This window comes from Pseudorca crassidens, chromosome 13, assembly GCF_039906515.1.
Source record: "Pseudorca crassidens isolate mPseCra1 chromosome 13, mPseCra1.hap1, whole genome shotgun sequence".
In the NCBI taxonomy this organism is placed as follows: Eukaryota; Metazoa; Chordata; class Mammalia; order Artiodactyla; family Delphinidae; genus Pseudorca; species Pseudorca crassidens.
Window position 1 is genome coordinate 81,904,734 of NC_090308.1, and position 22,661 is coordinate 81,927,394.

The 22,661-nt window shown below is 37.6% G+C and overlaps 1 protein-coding gene across 1 annotated transcript in view; it reads right to left on the minus strand.

Moving 5' to 3' along the window:
* COL19A1 (collagen type XIX alpha 1 chain) overlaps positions 1–22,661 on the minus strand; it is a 352,057-nt gene that overhangs the window by 207,389 nt on the left and 122,007 nt on the right. The window contains exon 12 of the mRNA XM_067702906.1: positions 4,334–4,387. Coding sequence (XP_067559007.1) covers positions 4,334–4,387 — 54 coding nt within the window. The remainder of the gene's footprint in view (positions 1–4,333; positions 4,388–22,661) is intronic.

A 22,661-nucleotide genomic window follows, 5' to 3' on the forward strand; every position in this document is an offset into this window, starting at 1 on the left:
TATCATCCTATTGTGCAGATGAAGAAACAGGCACAGAGACAATAAATAATGTACTAATTAGTATGCCAGTTGGGCAGTGGTAGAGCTGGGATTTGAGCCCAGGTAGTCTGGCTTCGAAGATCATTTTAACAACTTTCTAAGATTCCCCCTCAAGTCTGTTTTAAGGTGCCACTGTTGAATGCATCTCATAGTAGGTCACAGTCAAAATCACTTAATTATAAACTAGAATATGTGAAGCTGAGGTCTTATATTTTGAAGGCTAAATTCTAGTAACTCAAAGTTTTGACAAGTTCAATATATATTTGGTATGCATTATTTAAACTATAAGGGAAATATGAGCATGTATAGTCCAATACCTTTAGTCCAATACCCCAGTACCTTGAAGATCAATCAAAGTTTACACACACACACACACACACACACACACAGACACACACACACACACGGATGCATTTAGAAAGATATCAGAACATTTTTTTTTTTTGTCCTAATGACTAAGAGCTGCTACTGGTGATTAGTTGGTGAGCCTCAAGGACACTATGCATTCTGCTCTTGCAAGATAGTCCCACGTGGCAAAGAACCATCATGACCAAAATGCCAAGAATGTCCCATTAAGAAAGCTGAACTGGCATACTTCCCTTTAAAGGAGGTTTACATTTTCTGAAGTGAGCTTGTCCACTTTGCGGGAAAGCTGGCACAGATGAAATTATTAGAAGATACATTTATATCAAGATATATTTAATATATAAGAATAAAGACTATGAAAAGGCTTTGAATCTGTTTCACAGGAATATTAAATTCTTCCAATTTTCTCTGACTTGGAAAGTAGCTGCCATGACCTGGCCCACTGAGGTTATTCACTCTGCATTCCAATAGAATGTTCCTGAAGTTAAAATGTCCATCATGGCTTGACTTCAATGCAAGCTGAGACAGCTATTATAATGCCCTTCATTCCCTAAGAATGTGTACCTGCTCTTACCAAAAGGCAGAGCAAACTGTCATAAATGCTGAATGATTTTGGTTCGTGGAGTAAGTTTATTTTACCATTGAAAAATAGACAATGAGAAATGTGGCATGACTTAGTGGGAAGATTAAGAGACTTTTCGGTCAAACAAGGGATAAAGGCTGATTTTACCATTTTCTAAAAGAAAATTTCTTAATTTCTTAAGCTCTTATTTCTTGCCTCTAAAAATAGGGATGCTATCACCCCTTGCACCGTCTACCCTGTAAAGCTGGGGTAAAGACTGAATTTCAAATTCCTCATGAAAACAGTTTTTTGGACTATGGCACAATATTAAAACCATCACCGATGGAATAAATAACAGAGCACGTGATTCTTTACCCCTAGTAAGAGTAGAGGGGTAAAAAGAGAACTTTCATTACTTTTTCTTATTTCTCCTTAGTCATGACCTCTGAATACCTTTGGCAAAATTAAGGGAAGGAATATTAATTAAGTAACCAAGTGAGAAAACTTAATGTGCTTTGTCACGCTTTATAATGTACCTAATGAGCTATATGAGACAGTGATGGTGCTAAAGGAATAACACACCCGTGTGTGTGTGTGTGTGTGTGTGTGTGTGTGTGAAGGACTCTTCCCAGACCCTTGTCAAAGAGGAAAGGTCACACTACCCACTAGGCTGGGGGCTCTCTCAGCAAGACGGTCTTTAGATCTGGGCAAGTAGAAGGCACTCATATCTATGTGTGTACAAACTGATTAATTCTAAAAAGCCAAATCACCTTACCTTCAGACAACATAAGAAAAGTTTCCAAATCTCTAAGTTAATGTGACTATATTTCAGGCTCCAACCCCTCAAATCTCCTTCCAGTTTTACTCGAGTGTTTGGATAAATCCTTTCTCTATTTCAGTTCTAACACTATCTTAATTAACTTCTAAAAATCCTTGTTTTGGGAATTCCCTGGTGGTCCAGTGGTTGAGAATCCATGCTTCCACTGCAGGGAGCACGGGGTCGATCCCTGGTTGGGGAACTAGGATCCCGCATGCCACGAGGCGCGGCCAATAAAATAAAATAAAATAAAAATCCCTGTTTTGCTCCTGTATCTCGGGGAGCAGCATACATGCAGCTTGGTCATCTTTTGCAAAGCTGTAGTTAATCTCTCTCAACACTCTGACATTTATCATGAGATAATATCCTTCCTGTAATGAATGGTCAAAACCTTGGGCTATTTTTGAGTTTTCGCTGGAATCAAGCACCAAGTTGCATGTATTTTACCTCTGCAATATCACTGTGCACTCCCTTTCACCTCTGTTTTCCTAGTTTAGGTTCTAATTACTTATATTTTAGACTATTATAATAATCTCTCAAGTTTTAACGTGAAAATTTAGCAACTAATTATTGAGAACTTACTCCAAACATCTACTAAGTACTAGCGGCTCCAAGAAATGGTCTTTGCTCTCATAAAGGATATGATAGAAAGAACAAAAGCACAGGCAAAGGCCTCAACTCTATGCATTTTGTAGAACACGCTGTGAAAGGAATCTTCCTTTAAACACAACACGAACCACATCACCCCATGCACCCAGCCAGAGGAGGAAAGTGCTCACACAGACCACTGCCCATGCCTGGGGTCCAGCTGTTTTCCCATCGTGTTTTCCCTACATTGCCTAACATGCATCTGGAAGTCCAAACACCTGAATGAATGCTTCAGGTTTCATCGTGCTTTTCAAGACTGTAATCCTAATTAATCTCAGTAATCTCTTTGTATTAAATAACAGGGCATTGCAGTGATGGGGACTTTAGAATCTATTCTAAGGCTATCACCTTACAGACTCTGAGAAGTGATTTCCTCAACTAGTGACAGAACGGGGACATACACTGGGCTCTGACTTCTCACTGGAGATCTCTTCCCACGACACCAGGATCTCCCGTGACAGGGTTGGGGGGTGGGGGGAAATTAGATGCTCTATTAAGTGTATGGGCCAATGGTCAGGACATTCAGCATCCTGATGTACTGTAAGGAGGCAGAGAAAATGCAGAGACTCCCTTAGCTCCAACCATTGCTGCAGCTCCCAGTCTCTGGTGGAGAAAAATCCCTTTGAAGAAGACAGAAACAAGAAGGATATCATATTAAAGATGTGAATGGGGCTTCTAAGGAAGTAAGAGAGTAAAGCTGTGGGGGGCTAGAGCCTCAAGCCGGAGTAACTCCTGGGGTGTTGCTCTCCCGCTCCCAGAATCCCTCTTACTTTGTCCACAGGCCCCAGGGACTACAATGTTCAGCCTCCCTTCCCACTGTGTGCAACCATCTACTGCAGACCAGGTGGATTTCATAGCACCTCTAGGGCATTAGGGAACTGGATCTAGCTTCCTTATTCTTTTATCCAGAAAGTAAGTAGTATGGTCCTTCAGAACCTTTCTGAAACACTTTTATGCAGATGAATAAGGGAAACTGTGAGGAAAAAAATTTTTCATTGTGGATACCTGCCTTAGTAAAGTTAGTATATCTACAGTAAATGGTACCTCTGATGTCCTGAAGGGGGAGTAATTTACACTTAGAGGAAAGCCCAGATTTGGTTTATCCTCCGAACTCCATCATAAGAACCCAAGTGAAGCTCCGGGGGGACAGCTGTCCTGGGCGGGGGTCGGGGGCAGGGTGCAGGAGAGGACTCAAGGATGTTCCCTGGGACAGGGACAGGAGCCCTGAGGTTGGGGAGTAGGTGCAATGGAGGGGGAGCAACACAGATACACATGGTTCCCTCCCTTCTGCCCTTTCCTCTCATCACTGAGATCGATCTCTGCAGACCCCTCAGTAGATGGAGATTGGGGGTAAGATGAAAAGTAACCTGGGTAAGAACACAGGTCACAGCAGAATACAGGCAAGAAGAAAAAAGAAAGAGAAAGGAAGATAGAAGAAATGCAAGCCAGAAATAGCAAGGAAGAAAGGGCTGTGAAGGATGAGTACACGTACAAGGCATCTAAAGCCAGGGAACTACCTGGTCATTACGAAACTAAAAATACTGGTGCCACATGTGTCCTTCAGCCATTTCCTAAGAAGGTCCTCATTTTTCTTCAGCACCAGAAGCTGGCCGAGGACCACATAGCTCCCCCTACCTGGTCTGTTTCATGCTCTTTGGCCCTCTTTTGGGCAGGACAGTCACTGTCTCTGTAAAGTTTTTTAAATCAATAAAGTCAGTGGCCTTTAAAAAAAAATAAATACTGGGGCTCCACTGAGCCACGTAAAAGACGACCTTGATTCTTGACTTTGCAATGACTATGGCTAGTTCTTCCAAGCATAGTCAAGTCTCAATAGCATTAGATAGTTAGCATATTTCAGCGGCAAAATGTTAACAGAATGTTAGAAAAAAAGTTAGGCTTACATCTTGCCCATTAACTCCGGCCAAACCTGGATCTCCTTTTTCTCCTTGTGCACCCTAGAAAGAAACAATTTATACAATGAAAAATGTTACAACTGAAAACCTTTACTAAGAAAAAACAAGGGACTTGCATTGTTTGGCTATTTATAACAACATGATTACTTCACTAATCCCTTGAAAGAAACATTGATTAAAAAACAATTCTGAGTCCTAAAACCGAAGAGAAGTTTAAAGGTTCAAAAAAAGTCGCATAAAAATGATTAAAGAGTATAAATAGAACAAGGATTATTTTTTTTTTCTATAAGCAACAAAGAATTTCCTGGAGGGCAATTTGGCAATGTATATCAAGGGTCTTAAATCTGCTCATGTCATTGGGCCCAGTGATTTTGCTGCTAAGAATGTATCCTAAGGAAATAATCAGAGATGAAAAGTTTTAGGCAGTAAGATGTAGAGTGCAATGCTATTTATAGTAGTAAAAAGAGAAACATACTAAATGTCCAATAATGGGGAACTGGGTAGATAAATTATGGTATATAGATACAGTGGAATAAGCTGCAACCATTAAAATCATGTTTATGAATTTTATTTTATACTATAGGAAAGCTCTCACAATATAAAAAAGTAAGATACAAGTATCTGATTACCAAATTTAGTGAATAAATGTTAATCAATATCTATTTTTATTACTGTAAAGTTACAAATGTTCAAAATGGCCACTAATGCCATTGTTGATGACACATCTCATAGCTCCATATATTTTTGTCTGATTACTATCTGAAAGGTATATACTTTTATTGGTTCACCCTGCATAGCTACAGTATAATTCAAAAACTTAAAAAGAAATGCTTGTCTACCTGAACATCCACCTACCTACCTGTGCATAAATCTACCTATGGGTCTTAGAAATGCTATTGGAAGAAAACAAATCAGAAAAATAAAAATAAATAATCTATGCATGCTGTGACTATGGACGATTTTATTTCCTTCAGTATACTCTTCACTGTTTTTCAATTTTTAAACAAGAAACATGTATTATTTGTATAATATGTAAAGTGTTTAAAAATAAAAGAATATATTATGTGTAGAAAGAACTCATTCAAGTTCCAAGTGGATCACACATCACTCTGTGTGTGTATAGTAGTAATAGTAGTAGTAGTAGTTATCTCTCTCTGCTTTGTGCCACTAGGGTGATTTTATTCCCTTCTTTATATATTCCTTTGCTCTTCATTTTTTAAGGCAATAAACATTATTATTTTTATTTGCAAGAAAGAAAAGCAAGCGCCTCCTGGGCCAAGATGGTGGAGTAGGAACATGAGCTCACCTCCTCTCCTGGGTACAACAAAGTTACAACTATTTATAGAGCACCTACCAATGAAGACTAGCAGAAGGGGTCTTCTACAACTAAAGATATAAAGAAGGAACCAAAACAAGACAGATAGAAGGGGTGGAGACCCAGACCCATACCCCTGGGTAAGTGACCCACAAATGGGAGAATAATTACAATTACAGAGATTCTTCCCAAGGAGCAAGGGGTCTGAGCCCCACGTTGGGCTCCCCAGCCTGGTGGTCCTGCACTGGGAAGACGAGCCCCAGAACATCTGGCTTTGAAGGACAGTGGGGATCACGTTGGGAGAGCCATGGCGGCTGTGGGAAATAGAGACTCCACTCTTAAAGGGTGCACACAAAATCTCACATGATCTGGGACCCAGGACAGAAGCAGTAACTTGAAAGGACCCTGGGTCAGACCCACCTGCTGATCTTGAAGAGTCTCTCAGAGGAGAAGGAGGCAAGTGGAGCTCACCCTGGGGACACAGACACCGGCAGCAGCCATTTGGGGGAGCTCATTCTACCATGTTGACACTGGCACTGGGAAGCACAACTATGGAATCCTCCTTCTAGCTTATTAGCCCCAGGACCCAGACCCACACTGGCTCAACAGCCTGTAGGTGCTAGTGCTGGGACATCTCAGGACAAGCAACTAACTGGGTGGGGGCAAAGCTCACCAGCAAGCAGGCTGCCTTAAGACCCCCTGAGCCCACAGCTGTCCCTGGACACATCCCTGCCCACCAGAGGGCTGAAGATCCAGCTCCACACACCAGTGTGCAGACACTAGACCTGGGACTCCCAGGGCCCTGCAGCCAGAGACCTGGGGACTGGCCCTGCCTACCAGCCAGCCTGCTCTAGCTTCAGGACCAGCCTCACCCACCAGTGGGCAGACACCAGTTACAGGACACCCTGGGATCCAACCCCACTCACCAGCAGGCCAACACCAGCTGTGAGACACCATGGGCCACTCAGCCAGCTGCCCCAGGATCTGACCCCACTCACCAGCAGGCTGAAACAAGCTTCAGGACACCCCAGACCCTAAAGCCAGCTGTGCCAGGAATTGGCCCACTCTGGGACGCCTGGGCTCTGCACTTAGAGACCCCAAGACCTGGCTCGGCCTGCCAGTGGGCAAGACAAGGGTATGGGATTAAGAGATACAAACTACTATGGGTAAAACTGAAAAGCAACAAGAATATAGTGTACAGTACAGGGAAATATAGCTCTTGTTTTGTAATAACTTTAAGGAGAATATAATCTGTAAAAACACTGAATCACTATGTTGTACACCTGAAACTAATATAATATTGTAAATCAACTATACTTCTATTAACAAAAAGGAAAGCTGGGGTGGCAATAATTTTTCAGACAAAATAGACTTTAAAGCTATAAACAAGAGACAAAGAAGGACATTACTTAATGATCAAGGGATCAATCAAAGAAGAAGATATAACAATTGTAAATATATATGAACTCAACATAAGAACACCTATATACATAAAACAAATATTAACAGACAGAAAGGGAGAATTGTAACTAACACAATAATAGTAGGGGACATTAACACCCACTTACATCCATGGGCAGATCACCCAGACAGAAAACAATGAGGAAACACTGGCCTTAAATGACACATTAGATCAGATGAATTAAACAGATATATACAGGACATTCCATTCACCAAAAAAAGGAATACACATTATTTTCAAGTGTACATAGAACATTCTCCAGGATAAATCACATTCTAGGCCACAAAACAATAATTTTAAGAATGAAATTACATCAAGCATCTTTTCTGACGACAACAGTCTGACACTAGAAATTAACTACAAGAAAAAAACACAAAGAAACCACAAACACGTAGAAGCAAAACAATATGCTACTAAACAACCGATGAATCACTGAAGAAATCAAAGAAGAAATGAAAAGATACATGGTGACAAATGAAAATGAAAACACAACAATCCAAAAATCTATGGGATGCAGCAAAAGCAGTTCTAATGGGGAAGTTTATAGTGATACAAGCCTACCTCAAGAAACAAGAAAAAGCTTAAATAAACAACCTAACCTTATACTAAAGGAACTGGAAAAAGAAAAATGATCAAAATCCAAAATTAGTAGAAGGAAATAAATCATAAAGATCAGAGGAGAAATAAATGAAATAGACACTAAAAAATAATAGAAAATATCAATGAAATAAGAGCTGGTTCTTTGAAAAGATAAACAAAATTGATAAACCTTTGGCCAGACTCATTAAAAAAACCCCAAAAAGATGGAGGTTCTAAATCAATAAAATCAGAAATGGAAAAGGAGAAGTTACAACCAACACCACAGAAATATAAATAGGATCATAAAAGATTACTATGAACAACTATATGCCAATAAAATGGAAAACCTAGAAGAAATGGACAAATTCCAAGAAATGTATAATCTCCCAAGACTGAACCTGGAAGAAATAGAAAATATGAACAGACCAATTACCAGTAATGAAATTGAATCAGTAACAAAACAAAACAAAACTCAAGTCCAGAACCAAATGTCTTCACAGGTGAATGCTACCAAGCATTTAGAGAAGAGTTAACATCTATCCTTCTCAAACTATTCCAAAAACTTGTAGAGGAAGGAATGCTTCCAAACTCATTCTATAAAGCCAGCATCACCAGATAAAGATATCACAAAAAAGAAAGAAAACTACAGGCCAGTATCACTGATTTAAAAATCCTCAACAAAATATTAGCAAACTGAATCCAACCATAGATCAAAAGGATCATACATCATGATCAAGTGGGATTTATCACAGATGCAAGGATGGTTCAGTATTTGCAAATCAGTGTGACACACCACATCAACAAATTGAAGAATAGAAATCATATAATCATCTCAATAGATGCAGAACAAATTTTTCAAATTCAACATCCATTTATGACAAAAACTCTCCACAAAGTGGGAATAGAGGGAACATACCTTAACATAATGAAGGCCACATATAATAGGCCCACAGCTCAAATCATACTCAACAGTGAAAAGCTGAAAACATTTCCTCTAAGATAAGGAAAAAGCCAAGGATGTCTTCTATCATGACTTTTATTCAAGTAGTATCAGAAGTCCTACCCACAGCAATCAGACAGAAAAAGAAATAAAATCATCCAAATTGGAAAGGAAGAAGTAAAACTGTCACTGTTTGCACACGACCTGATACTATACATAGAAAACCCTAAAGACACCACCAAAAAACTACTAGATCTCATCAATGAATTCAGTAAAATTTCAGGATACAAAATTAATACACAAAAAGCTGTTGCATTTCTATACACTAACAATGAACTATCAGAAAAAGAAATTAAGGAAACAATCTCATTTACAGTTGTATCAGAAAGACTAGAATACCTAGGAATAAATATAACTAATGAGGTAAAAGACCTGTACTCTGAAAACTATAAGACACTGATGAAAGAAATTGAAGATGACACAAAGAGATGGAAAGATATACCACGTTCATGGATTGGTAAAGTTAATATTGTTAAAATGATCATACTACCCAAGACAATCTACAGATTCAATGCAATCTCTATCAAAATATCCAGGATATTTTTCACAGAACTAGAACACCTAACCCCCAAATTTATATGGAATTAGAAAAGACCCCAAATTGCCAAAGAAAGCTTCCAAAAAAAACAAAGCTACACATGTCACATTCCCTGACTTCAGATTATACTACAAAGCTACAGTAATCAAAACAGCATGGCAATGGCACAAAAACAGACACACAGATCAATGGAACAGGACAAAAAGCCCAGAAACAAACCCACTAACCGATAGTCAATTAATCTATGACAAAGGAGGCAGGAATATACAATGGAGAAAAGACAGTCTTTTCAATAAGTGATGCTGGGAAACCTGGACAGCTATTGTATATGTAAAAGAATAAAGTTAGAACATTTTCTCACACCATATAGAAAAATAAACTCAAAATGGATTAAAGACCTAAATGTAGCTCTGGAAACCATAAAACTCCTAGAAGAAAACATAGGCAGGTCACTGACATAAATAATAGCAATATCTGTATGGATCTGTCTCCTAAGGCAAAGGAAACAAAAGCAAGGGTAAACTAATTGGAACTAATTAAACTTAAAAACTTTTGCACAGCAACAAAAACAAAAAAAAAACAACATAATGAATGGGAGAAAATATTTGCAAATGATATGACTGATAAGGAGTTAACATCCAAAATACATAAACAGTTCATATAACTCAATATCAAATAAAAAAACAACCCAATTAAAAAATGGACAGAAGACCTGAATAGACATTTTTCCAAAGAAGACATACAGATGGCTGACAGGCAATGAAAAGATGTTCATCTTTCAATGAAAAGATGTTAGAAAAATGCAAATCAAAACTACAATGAGATATCACCTCACACCTGTAAGAAGAGCTATCATCTGAAAGACCACAAATAATAAATGTTGGCAAAGATGTGGAGAAAAGGGAGCCCTTGTACACTGTAGGTGGGAATGTAAATTGGTGCAGTCATTGTGAAAAACAGTGACTGTATGGAGGTTCCTCAAAAAACTAAAAATAGAACTACCATATGAGCCAGCAATTCCACTCCTGGGCATATATCTAAAAAAACAAAAACACTAATTTGAAAAGATGCATACACCCCAATGTTCACAGCATTATTTGTAATAGCCGAGATATGGAAGCAACCTAAGTGTCCATGAACAGATGAACATATATAGAAGATGTGGTGTACACACACACACACACACACACACTGGAATACTACTCAGCCATAAAAAAGAACATTTTGCCACTTGCAGCAATATGGAGAGGTCTGGAGGGCATTATATTTAGTTAAATAAGTCAGATGAAAGACAAATACTCTATGTTATCACCTATATGTGGAATCTAAAAAAAATAAAACGAATGAATATAACAAAACAGAACTAGAAAACAAACTAATGGTTATCAGTGGAGAGGGAGAGGAAGTAAGGGCACCATAGGGCTATGGGATTAAGAGGCACCAACTACTATGTATAGAACAAATTAACTACAAAGATATACAGCACAGGGATATATAGCCATTATTTTGTAATAACTTTAAATGGAGCATAATCTATAAAAATATTGAATCACTATGCTGTACACCTGAAACTAACATAATATTATAAATAAATTATACTTCAATAAAAAAAAAGAAAAAGAAAAGCAAGCACCTGATTTTAAGAGATAATATTTTAAATATTTTACAAGTAGAAATACACATGTACAGTCCCAATTAAGTGCCAGCAGCACAAACCACCCCAAAATGTGCCACTTTGGCATGTGGACTGCATTGAGCTAAAGGCAATTAAGCCCCATAAGACTCCGGAACAGCTTTTTTCCCTCTCCCTTAATTGCCTAAAAGAATTTAATAGGGGGCTTGGCCCAGAAACAGAACTATTACCAGGGATAACTTTGTATCTAAAGAATTGTCTACATGACAGGCAAACATCTGCTTACCACACATATGCCCTTCTCATCCTTCGGCGAGTTGTCTTCCTCCCCTTGCAAGCCTGGCCCGTCCCACTCCTTAGGTCTGATGGTGGATAAGCCTCAACTGCCTGACTGCCTTTGGGTGTCATATTTTTATGGGGCTTTGGTACTAAAACTTTCTTTTTCTCCTGTTAGTCTATCATATGTCAATTTAATTATTAGACCCGTCAGAGAACCTAGAAGGGAAGAAGGGAAAAGTTTTCTACCCCTACGCAATCATCTAAGACTATGTGTTATTACCATATTGAAAACACAGGAAATGAAGTAAAAATAATTTGATTACTTGCAATACAAGAAATACATATAATATATAGGATGAACAAAAGGCCACACAAACATATTCAGTGAAATACATTCAAGAAATAATGAAACTGAAGATGTTAAACTGGAAATGGAGGGTAAGGAGATGCTGCAGAGCTGGGCTCTCCAGGCTCGTAGCCGCTGGCCACACATGGCTATTTAGTGAAATTTAAAATTCAGTTTTTCAGTTTCCCTAGCCACATTTCAAGTGCTCAGTAGTGCCGACTATATTGGACTGCGCAGGATAGAATATTTACATCACCACAGAAAATTCCACTGGACTGTACTAATCCAGAGAGTGGCATATATGACAGAAAGCAAAATAGAAATCAAGAGGTTCAGAAATACCCAGAAGAAAATATCTAGTAAGGGGATCCAAAACAACACAGTGTCTAGATATCGATATAAAATGTATTCCGCACAAGTTAATAGAATAAACTGAATTCTTTGACACAAGAAGACAAATATAATTCCATAGATAGCATCATTGACTTTCAGAATGTAACTAAAAATGAATACAGTCTTTATTCAAAATTAATGGTTCTCATAGACAGAAAGCATAAGCAACTCTAAATATTAAAGAGACATGTGTCTACAAGGAAACCTGCAACTTGTCAGTTATAAAAGTTCAATAATAACAACAATAATATAGAGAACAGAGCTGATAGTCTGATGGGGTTTATGCGGCATGGCAAGGGCACAAGAAATGCGGCAGATGGCTAAAGAAGAAACAAGCTGCTTCAAATTGATCAGTGGCAAAAATGCAATCAATTTTAAAAAGTATTACTTTTAATATAAGAAGTAGGGGCCATGGTGATCAAATAAGGTTCATTAAAAAAAAGTCATTTACTTTATTATTATCACCGTCACCAACCCTTCTATAATGTTTACTATGTGCCAAGCACTGCTTTAAGCATCCTGCAATTCTATGACAATCTGGGGTAAAGATACGATTATTACCCTCATTTTACAGGTAAGGGAACTGAAGACAGAGAGGTTAAGTAACTTGCCCAATGTCACACAACTTAAAAGGGGCAGGATCCTGATTCAACCCAGGCACTATGGCTCCACAATCTGTGCTCTAAAACTATTAAGCTCATTTGTTTTTAAAACAGACTGGGGATAAGCAAAAATACAATGCAGAAATCTGGTTTTCTGCAAATCACGAGGCAAAGTCTCTGACAATGCCCCTCAGGGTAGGAAACAAATATCAGCCAGGTACTATCACTACTGATGAGCTTGTAACTGGCAGAGGACCTCCCAATCGATCTCTCTCTCTCTCTCTCTCTCTCTCTCTCCCTCTCTCTCTCTCTCTCTCTCTCTCTCCTCTCTCCTATCAAGATCTCTTACTCTTGGCATCATTGACAATTCTTCCTTGCGAGGGCTCTCCTGTACATTATAGGATGTTTAGCAACATCCTGGCCTCTATTCACTAAAGGCCAGTAGGTAGCCTCTCCTGCACCCTACCTACCTTCAGTCTTAACAAATAAAATATCTCCAGATATTAAAATATCTCCAGATATTGCCAAATTTCCCATAGAAGGCAAAATTGTCTTCAGCTGAGAACCACTGATATATATTATGAACATTTCATTTCATATTCATGATATGAAATGTTAGACGGAAACAATATGCTATATAAACACCATGGACTTTATTAGGAGTAAGTGCAATCTTGCATTAAAGTGAATTCTGGACGGGTTAGATAGCCCACTTAAAAATAAAAATGTTAAAGGAGCAGAAGAAAATATAAGTGAAACATAGCTTAGAACTCATGGTGAGTAAGGTGTCTCTAAGTATAGAAACAAAAAAAAAGAAATTCATAAAAAATAATACATTTGACAAAACACTAATTATAAACTTATAAGGCAAAAATATAAACTAAACCAAAGGGCAAGTGACAAAATGGGGAAAAAAAAGCATCATATGGTGGCTTAATGCTTAACATCATTAATACACAGAGCTTTTATCATTCATAAGAAAAAGAATAATATACCAACTGGTAATTGAGCAAAGGACACATCAGGCAATTACCCATGAGGAATACAAAAGAAATGCTAGATGACAATTACTAATATTTTAACTGGTATTAATTCATCAGGTTATATACTGGGACTAGGTGAGCTCTAAAGCTTCGTTATTGTAAATTCTATCATTCTTTGAAAGCAGTGGGAGTTCTATATCCAGACAAAAAAAAAAAGATATTCAAGCATTGCATACTTAAATCCCAAACAAAGTTGACAATAGTAACCAGCTGTTCCTTTTTTGTCCATTGAGAAGAAAATGATTGAAAACAAAACTACAGCATTAATAAGCCAGAATTAAAGAAAATTTATTTGACATCAGAGGTTGTTAGAGAGTAGTTGCATTTAGATTGTTTCTCAGTGTTAGGATAAATTCAAATGCAGAAGATTCAAAAACAAAACCAGTAGAACATCTCTGGAGATTTCTTTGAAAATACGATCATTCTAGTCTGACAAAACTTAAATGCAATCCCAACCAAAGGAAAGAGGATAAATGGAAATCAGATTACATTTAAGATTCTTCCTATACCCATTCTTTGATGAAACTATTTTCAAAACTATACCAAAATTTATGAAATAATGCCATTTGCAGCAACATGGATGGACCTAGATTATCATATTAAGTGAAGTAAGTCAGACAGAGAAAGACAAATATCATATGATATCACTTATATGTGGAATTTAAAAAAATGATACAAATGAACTTATTTATAAAACAGAAACAGACTCACAGACATAGAAAACAAACTTACAGTTACCAGAGGGGATAGCAGGGGTGGGTACCGGGAGTAGATAAATTAGGAGTTTGGGATTAACATGTACACACTATTATGCATAAAACAGATAAACAGCAGGGACCTACTGTATAGCACAGGGAACTATATTCAATGTCTTGTAATAACCTATGATGGAAAAGAATCTGAAAAAGAAGGTATATGTAACTGAATCACTTTACTGTATACCTGAAGCTAACACAATACTGTAAATTAACTATACTTCATTTAAAAATGGTTTAAAAAAACTATGCCAAAATTTAATATCCTTCGAAACAAAATCACAATGCCTTGGTATACAAAATATTGTGTTCAGGAAAGTAGTGAAACTCTTTTACAGAGTTTGGATTAATCTATTATTATCCACAATGCAGGTAGTTATTAACATTACTGATATTTCAATAGATAGTAGCAATAATACACTGGCTTCTATTCTGTGTGCTTTACTATATGCCAGGCTCTGTGCCGCGCACTTTACACAGAAAGGGCTTGTGATACTTGTAGCAGTAACTCTGCAAGTTGCATGTTCTCATCCCCTTTTACTGATGATAAATCAGTAGCTCAGAGGACATATGTAACTTTCACACACCCAAAGAACTCCTCCTACTATCCCAAGTTATTTGCTGTTACTCTGACCTCATAGGGACTTTCCTTCACTTGGTGTAATTTACCTTGTACCACATGCCCTAGCTCAACTCTCAGCTGAAGCTGTGTTCAGTTCCTATGGGCTCTTAGATACTGTCAACATCTAAGGGGGTGGGGGGAATTCAAGAGCCCTTGAAGCAATCCTCCACCAAAGGGTAACTGGAGTTGATGGATTAATGTGTCAGCTTCCTGTCCTATAGAGAGACAACCGTAAAGCACATTCTACAGGATTCCTCAGGGATCCCCAGCACGTCTCAGCCTCAGTTGCCTACAATGATAAGTGGCTAAAAATGTGCCTTTTTAAATTAGCTTTTCCCCATCCCTTTACTCCTGCTTCTTGAGACCCCTGCTAAATAAACTACCTGCTTCTAAGTCAGGAGAACCCAAGTGAAAACAGTGTCCATCAGACCCCAGTGTCTTCATTTCTGTCTGCATTCTTACTTCATCCACTCTTCTACCACTACTCTGAACACACTTGTTCTTCTGTCTCTCTGACGGAGCCAACCTCGAGTCCAACTGCCCACCTTCTCTCTTGTTCCTCAGCTGCTGAACAATCCTAGAGAAAGTCACACAACTGGGCCGATAATGCCATTATAAAATCATGATCACTAACCTCATTCTAGGTCCTTACACTACTCCGTTTCCTTCAAACCCTCGGTATTAAGATTCCTGATCTTACCCTCGGGTGAGCATGGTGCCCACGGAGAAAACAGACGCTGTCACACAAACCTTCCCTTAATGCCTTGAAATCTACGAATTCACTTACATCGATACCGTCCTCTCCTCTATTCTAAAGCATGGAAGAATTGTTTCATCCTCTGTTCCATCCCCCTGCTCCCACTGAAAGAGGTTGTTGAATCTTCTATTAAAACAAAGCCTCTCACTTCCCTCTCCTGTTGGTTTCTGCTTCATCTGCTCCTTCTATTTTCAGATAAGCTTTGGAAACAGGCTCTGATACCTCTTGTCTGCATTCTGTTCCTTCTCATTCACTTTGCAGGCCACTCCAGATTGACTTGGACCCTCCCTGTTACTCAAAACCCACTCATGCCAAGGTCTCAGGTGACCACCAGATGCCGTACAGTCTTTTTTCTCCTTTGACCCATCGGTAGCATTTGATATCTTTTTGACCAAACCCTCCTAGAAATAACTGCTTGCTGAGACACTATATTTGTTTGGTTTTTATTCTACTTCAGTACCCACATTTCCTCATTTTCTTTTTTTGCTGCATCGTCTAAATGTTGCTCTTCCACAGGGATCTGCAGAAAACAGCTTCTTCTGTTTTCATTTTCAGCAGACTTTCCCGGTATAATCTCTATTTTTATAGCTAGAGTCACCATCTATATGCTGATAAGCCCCAAATTTCTACTTTCAGCCTAAATATCTTTTTAACAGATTTGTTAAGGTATAATTTATACACCATAATATTGACATGTTCAGTTCACTGAATTTTAGTAAATTTATATAGTTGTGCCATCACCACCACAATTCAAGATTAAAACACCCTCACCCGGAAAAGTTCCCTTGTACCCATTTGTAGTCAGTTGCCCATCATAGCTACAGCCCAGACAACCACTGATGTGCTTTTTGTCTATATTTTTGCTTTTTTTCTAGAAATTTCATATAAACAGAACAGTACAATATGGAGGTTTTTTATTTTTTGGTCTGGCTTCTTTGACACAGCATAATTCTGTTGCTACATGGAAAAGTAGTTCATTTCTTATTTCTGAGTAGTGTTCTTTGTACGCATATATCACATTTTGTTTATCCACTCACCAGTTTCCCGTTTTTAGCTATTCTAAATAATTCTGCTAGGGACAATGGCATAAATATCTTTGTGTGGACATGGTTTTTATTTCTCTTGGGTAAATACCTAAAAGTATAATAGCCAGGTCACATGGTTAAGTGTATGTGTAACTTTTTAGGAAACTTCCAAACCAGTTTCCAAAGTGCCTGTATCATTTGCCATTCTCATCCTCAGTGTAAAGGTGTCAAGTTACTACTACTTCTCACCAGTAGCTGGTATTGTCAGTCTTTTTAATTACAGCCATTCTAGTCAGTGCATACAGTTATCTCATGTGGTTTTCACTTGCATTTTCTCAATAATTAATGATTTTTTTCATGTGCTAATTAGCCATTCACATATCTTTTTTTTTTTTTTTTTTGCAGTACACGGGCCTCTCACTGCTGTGGCCTCTCCCGTTGTGGAGCACAGGCTCCAGACGCGCAGGCTCAGTGGCCATGGCTCACGGGCCCAGCCGCTCCGCGGCACGTGGGATCCTCCCGGACCGGGGCACGAACCCGTGTCCCTTGCATCAGCAGGCAGACCCTCAACCACTGCGCCACCAGGGAAGCCCACATATCTTCTTCAGTGAAGTATCCATTCAAATATTTTGCCCATTTTTAATGTTTGCCTGTCTTATTACTGCATTTTAAAAGTTCTTTGAATGGTACATATGCAAGTCATTTATCAGATACAATTCGCAAATATTTGCTCCCAGGATGTGGTTTGGCTGTCTATTTTTGTCAAGGCATTTTCAAATTTAAAAGCTTTAACATCTTTATTGAGGTATAATTAACATACTGCACATATTTAATGTGTGCAATTTGATAAGTTTTGACGTACGTATACAGCCATGAAACCATCACAACAATTAAAATAACAAACATTTGTGTGCTCTTTTAAAATTTGTTTTTTGTTTTTGCATTTCGTTAGTGACTATTTTGAGCATTTTTCCTGTGTTTATTTGTGATCTTTATTGTCTGAGTGTCCTTTTCAAATAATTTATTCATTTTAAAATTTGGATTGTTTAATGTTATTTATATATTTTGGATAAAATATATAAATTTATATTTATCTTTATCCTTTATCTTGTATGTAATTTGCAAAGATTTTCTCCACTGTGTAGCTTGTTTTTTCATTCTCTGAGCAGAGTCTAAGAGACAGTTTTAATTTTGATAAAGTCTAATATAACAACTTTATCTCTTATGGATTGGACTTTTAGTGTCATATCCAAGAATTTATAAACTTATTTATAAATAAATGGATAAATGTAATAGATAACATGGAAGATATGGATTGAAATTCTTCCTTTTTGACATGAATATCTAATTGTTCCAAAGGTTTTGTTGAAAAAACTGTCCATTATCTGCTGAATTGTTTTTGTACCTGTGTTGAAAATAAGTTGTACATATATATGTGGGGTTATTTTTGGATTCTATACTTTGCCATTGGTCTATTTGTCAGTCATTACACTAACACTACACTTTCTTAATTACTTTATCATAAATGTTGAAACCAGGTAGTTTTAATCATTCCGTTTTTTTTTTTTTTCATTGGCTATACCAGGTCATTTGTATTTCTGTATGACTTTTAGATCATGTTTAATGTAATTATCAATAATTACATCCTTCTACCTTATAGATGTATTTTATGTTTCATATAACATAACCTTGAACAGCACAGGTTTGAACTGCCTGGGTCCACTTATACGCAAATTTTTTTCAATTGTAAATATGTACAATACTACAAAATCTGTGGTTGGTTGAATCTGTGACTGAGGAACTGCAGCTACAGAAGGCTGACGATAAATTTATACCAGAATTTTTAACCGCACAGAGAGTCGGCACCCTTAACCCCTAGAGTTGTTCAAGGGTCAACTCTGTGTGTGTGTGCGTCAGTGTAAACCTTTAACAAAATAAACTTAATATGGACACTCTCTGATTTGTGTTATTATCTGGTCTATTGAAATGGAGATAAATCTAATCAATATAGGAGAACAGAAACAATTAAACACACTTCTTTTGTGAATTGTTAAGGCTCAAAGGTTTCAAATAAATTTTCAATATAATTAATTTTTCAGTTATTTAAACCGTTAAAATATCTTGTTTTCCATTCACTATTAAGAATCAGTAAGTTAAGAAATATCATTTTAAGCAAAACCCCTTTGCCTAAATGTTGTAAATTTGAAAATTAAAAGAATACACCTGCAGCATTCACTTGACTCTTGAACGAGGGAGTTAGGGGCACTGATCCTCTGAGCAGTGGGAAATCCACAGATAACTTCGAGTTGGCTCCCCATATCTGCTGTTCCTCCATATCTGAGTTTCCGCCTCCGTGGATTCAACCCATCACAGATGGCATAGTACCATAGTATTTACTGTTGAAAAACTCCGCAAGTAAGTGGACCCACACAGTTCAAGGGTCAACTGCACTACTAACTCACATATATATATATATATAGATTAGTTAATGAAAGGCAGTTACAAAAAAGAACTTTTTTTTCCCAAATAAGACATTCTTTTCTAACTTAAAGATATCTGTGACTTATCATCTTAATATAGCTTACAATCAGTACTAATTTAGTGCTTTGTTATTAGGGATAATGAGGATGATAAAGATGTGACTGATTATGTCTCTAGCAGCTAAATATATACTGAGAAACGTGATAGATTCTCAGAAACTGCCAAGCCAGAGCTTAATGTTCCAATTGTGATCTAGTGAAGTGAGTCTGGTGCTAGGAAACAGGAGGCCTGAGTCTAATTACACGTGTCTCTACAGCTGTGTAAAGTCTTTACCGTTATCGGCTTTTGGATTTTTAACTAGGAAAAGCAAATAACTTCTAAACCTACCTGAATACTACTGTTGCAATGCTGAGATGGAAGAACGTATACGTAAAGTGTTACATTATGAATTACATTCCCAAGATTCTTTTAAAATAATGACTTCCTGAGGCTCTAAGAATAAATAGAGATAAAGGCTGAGACAACTTCTCATTCAGAGACAAGTGGCCCTGCTTTTCAAAGTCTCAGAACGAGTCTGTCTTGATAAACTTATTTGTTACGTCACAGATTGTTCAAAATTCTTTTATCTAAATGGATAGGAGCCAAGATTACTCACCTAAGTGCATTTGTCACATAAACCTAATTATGTTATCTCTCCAAGGAGGAGAAAGAACTTAATCTGACAAAATAACTTTTATAAAATCAGCTTATATCAATTTCCTTTAATAACTAAAAATGCAGATCTATTGATAATTATATTGTAAATTTAATTTGGCTCATATGTCATATAAGAAGAGCAAATCCTCTTTCAAGAAACACTCTCACTGATGTATCACAAACCATTTCCAAGGTCTAGTTGACAGTCCACTATTTCAAATAATTTTAGACACAAAATGTTAATATAATTAAGGAATCTAGATGGTCCTTGGAGTTCAAAATAGCAAGAAGTGGTCTATGCTTTGATTTACTAACAAAACAATGGCATAATTCTGGTTAAACAAACATGGTTTTACACGAGCTTAAGTCATCCATTATTAAGTTGCCTTAGCCGTGGCTGCCCAGTTAACTGGCTAATTGCTATGGTAGGAAAGCCACCCAACTGACATTTGTATGAGGTCTAAATTCAAGACTCTCTTCTTGAAAGCTAAATCTTTGGAAAATCTACTACTAGGCAGTGGTGTTTATGTTTGCTAATGTAGCCTCTGAATTTCCAAGTTTCTTAGAAACTGATTCTGTGGTACAGGGACCAAGGAAACATTCAAAGAACTGTTGTCATGACTTCTACAGATACTAACATATGACAGTAAACTAAAGCATCTGTAGAAATGGCCCCAGTGTACCATGATGACAAGATGGTATGCCACAGCCCACCCTTCCCACTGTGCCTAAAATTGTGGTGACTACGTTAGGAACGACCATTAAGAAGACACAAGTTATTCTCATATTGACTGATGGGGGTTGAGGGGGAGGGGGAGGGGGGAATATGAATGAATTTGATTATACAGAGGAGGGAGGCACCACAGCAGGAATAATCCTGGGTGATGTGACATACCAAGAGGTGCATCTTTGGGGAAGCCAGGCATGAGGTGATGTGTGAGCAGGTGGACAGAGCATAGGCAGAGCATGAGGCTGGGTGGGATGGGAGATGGGCCCAAACTGAATGGCCTCATCTCAGATGCCCATGGGCAGAGGCACACAGTGGGTCTCCCACAGATGTCTCTCAAATGAAGTATCATCAGGAAGAATTCTGAGTAAAATAATGGCATTTTAAATGACAGTCTCTAAAACTGATTTGGAATTCAAGTATAATGAATTCTCAAAACTGCCACATCATCTGTGTGTTAGCATGAAAATTTCCAAATTACAGCAATGTCTGCAATAGTATTACAGGCCTTTTCAAAATTCTACATTTCATTTCATTTTGCTGATGAGGAAAAGAGCTGAAACTTTACACTCATCTGGGAGAGACAGCTCAGTCGATTGCAGCTGCTTCCTGGGAATCCAGTGAGAATGACAGATCTACAAGGAAACCCTCTACAGTCATCACAGGCAAATCTCAACCAGACCAATGAATCACTGCTCCCATGGCTGTCTCTACCCTGCTCTTGGTCTGACTAGGATGCAACCCTTCTTTGCTTGTTTTGGAAGTAGATCTTCTATAAACTTTTCTAGGAAGTCTCACTTAACTGGAGTTAGCAAGACATAAAGAGCAAAGAACTAAACATCAGCAAAATTATAACCTTTCTGAGCTTGTTTCTTTATCAACAAACAGCCTAATAGTATCTTCTGTCTCTTGGCATGATGTTGAGCTGCTGCCTGCAAAAGGTGCTTACAAACTGCCAGTAAATGTTACTTAGTTTTCTTAAAATCTACACATGTAATAAATTAATGTAAACATATGAAACTGTTACTTGTACTGTGGTTATATAAGAGAATATCCCTATTCTTAGAAACTACACAATCAAATATTTAGAGTTAAGAGGCCATGATTTAAGTAACTTATTGTCAAATCATATGAAAAAAGTTATATGTAAATATTATTATATAAGTATGTATAATATACAAATATGTATGTTATGTATAAATATATAATATAAAACACATCTATTACCTATATATTATATGTATTATGCATATTATTATGTAAGATAATATATGATATTAAATATGATGTTATATATATTTTATAGAGATACATATTATATGTATATTTTATAGATAGGTAGGTAGGTAGATAGATAGAAAGAGAGAAAGAGAGAGAGAGAGGAAGAGAACACAAATGACCTACCATATGAGGTGAAAGATATGTGGGTGTTTTCTGTACTGTTTTTTTTTATAATTTTCCTGATATTTTATAAAGTTTGTGGTTTAATGTCACTCATTGAATCTTGACTGAAGAAAGCACATCCAATAATACACACAAGATCAGAAAACTACTTGGTTCTCAAATCCCACAATACGCAAGATTATTCCCATTAAATTCTTGAAGGGTTACGTAACTTTAAGTCTACTTAACAAAAGCAACACTAAGTAATCAAATCGATTTCATCAGGACGTATGTGAGGCCTTCTTCCAAGCACTGGGGACCTGAAGACTGAACGTTGCCGTCTGGGGAAGCCAGCCTCTGATGTCTGGCAAAGACCCTACAACTTTGAGGCTGCTGGGCTTCAGTGGTGAGGTGAGTACTGTAAGCAGATGTGGGCAGGAAGCCTTCAGGTTGGAGGTAAGAACTAAGGCCCTGCAGCATGGTTAGGACTTAAATCATACGCAGGAGCATGGAACATGTTATCCATGGAAGCTGTCCAAGATGCCTGCTTCACATCAGAGGGATTAGCAGGCTCACTGGAGAGGTTCCTACTGACTACGAAGAGGACAATTTGAGAATCAATAAGGGTAACTACAATGGAAGAAAAGCAGGTTCACAAAACTGAAAAAAACAAACAAAAT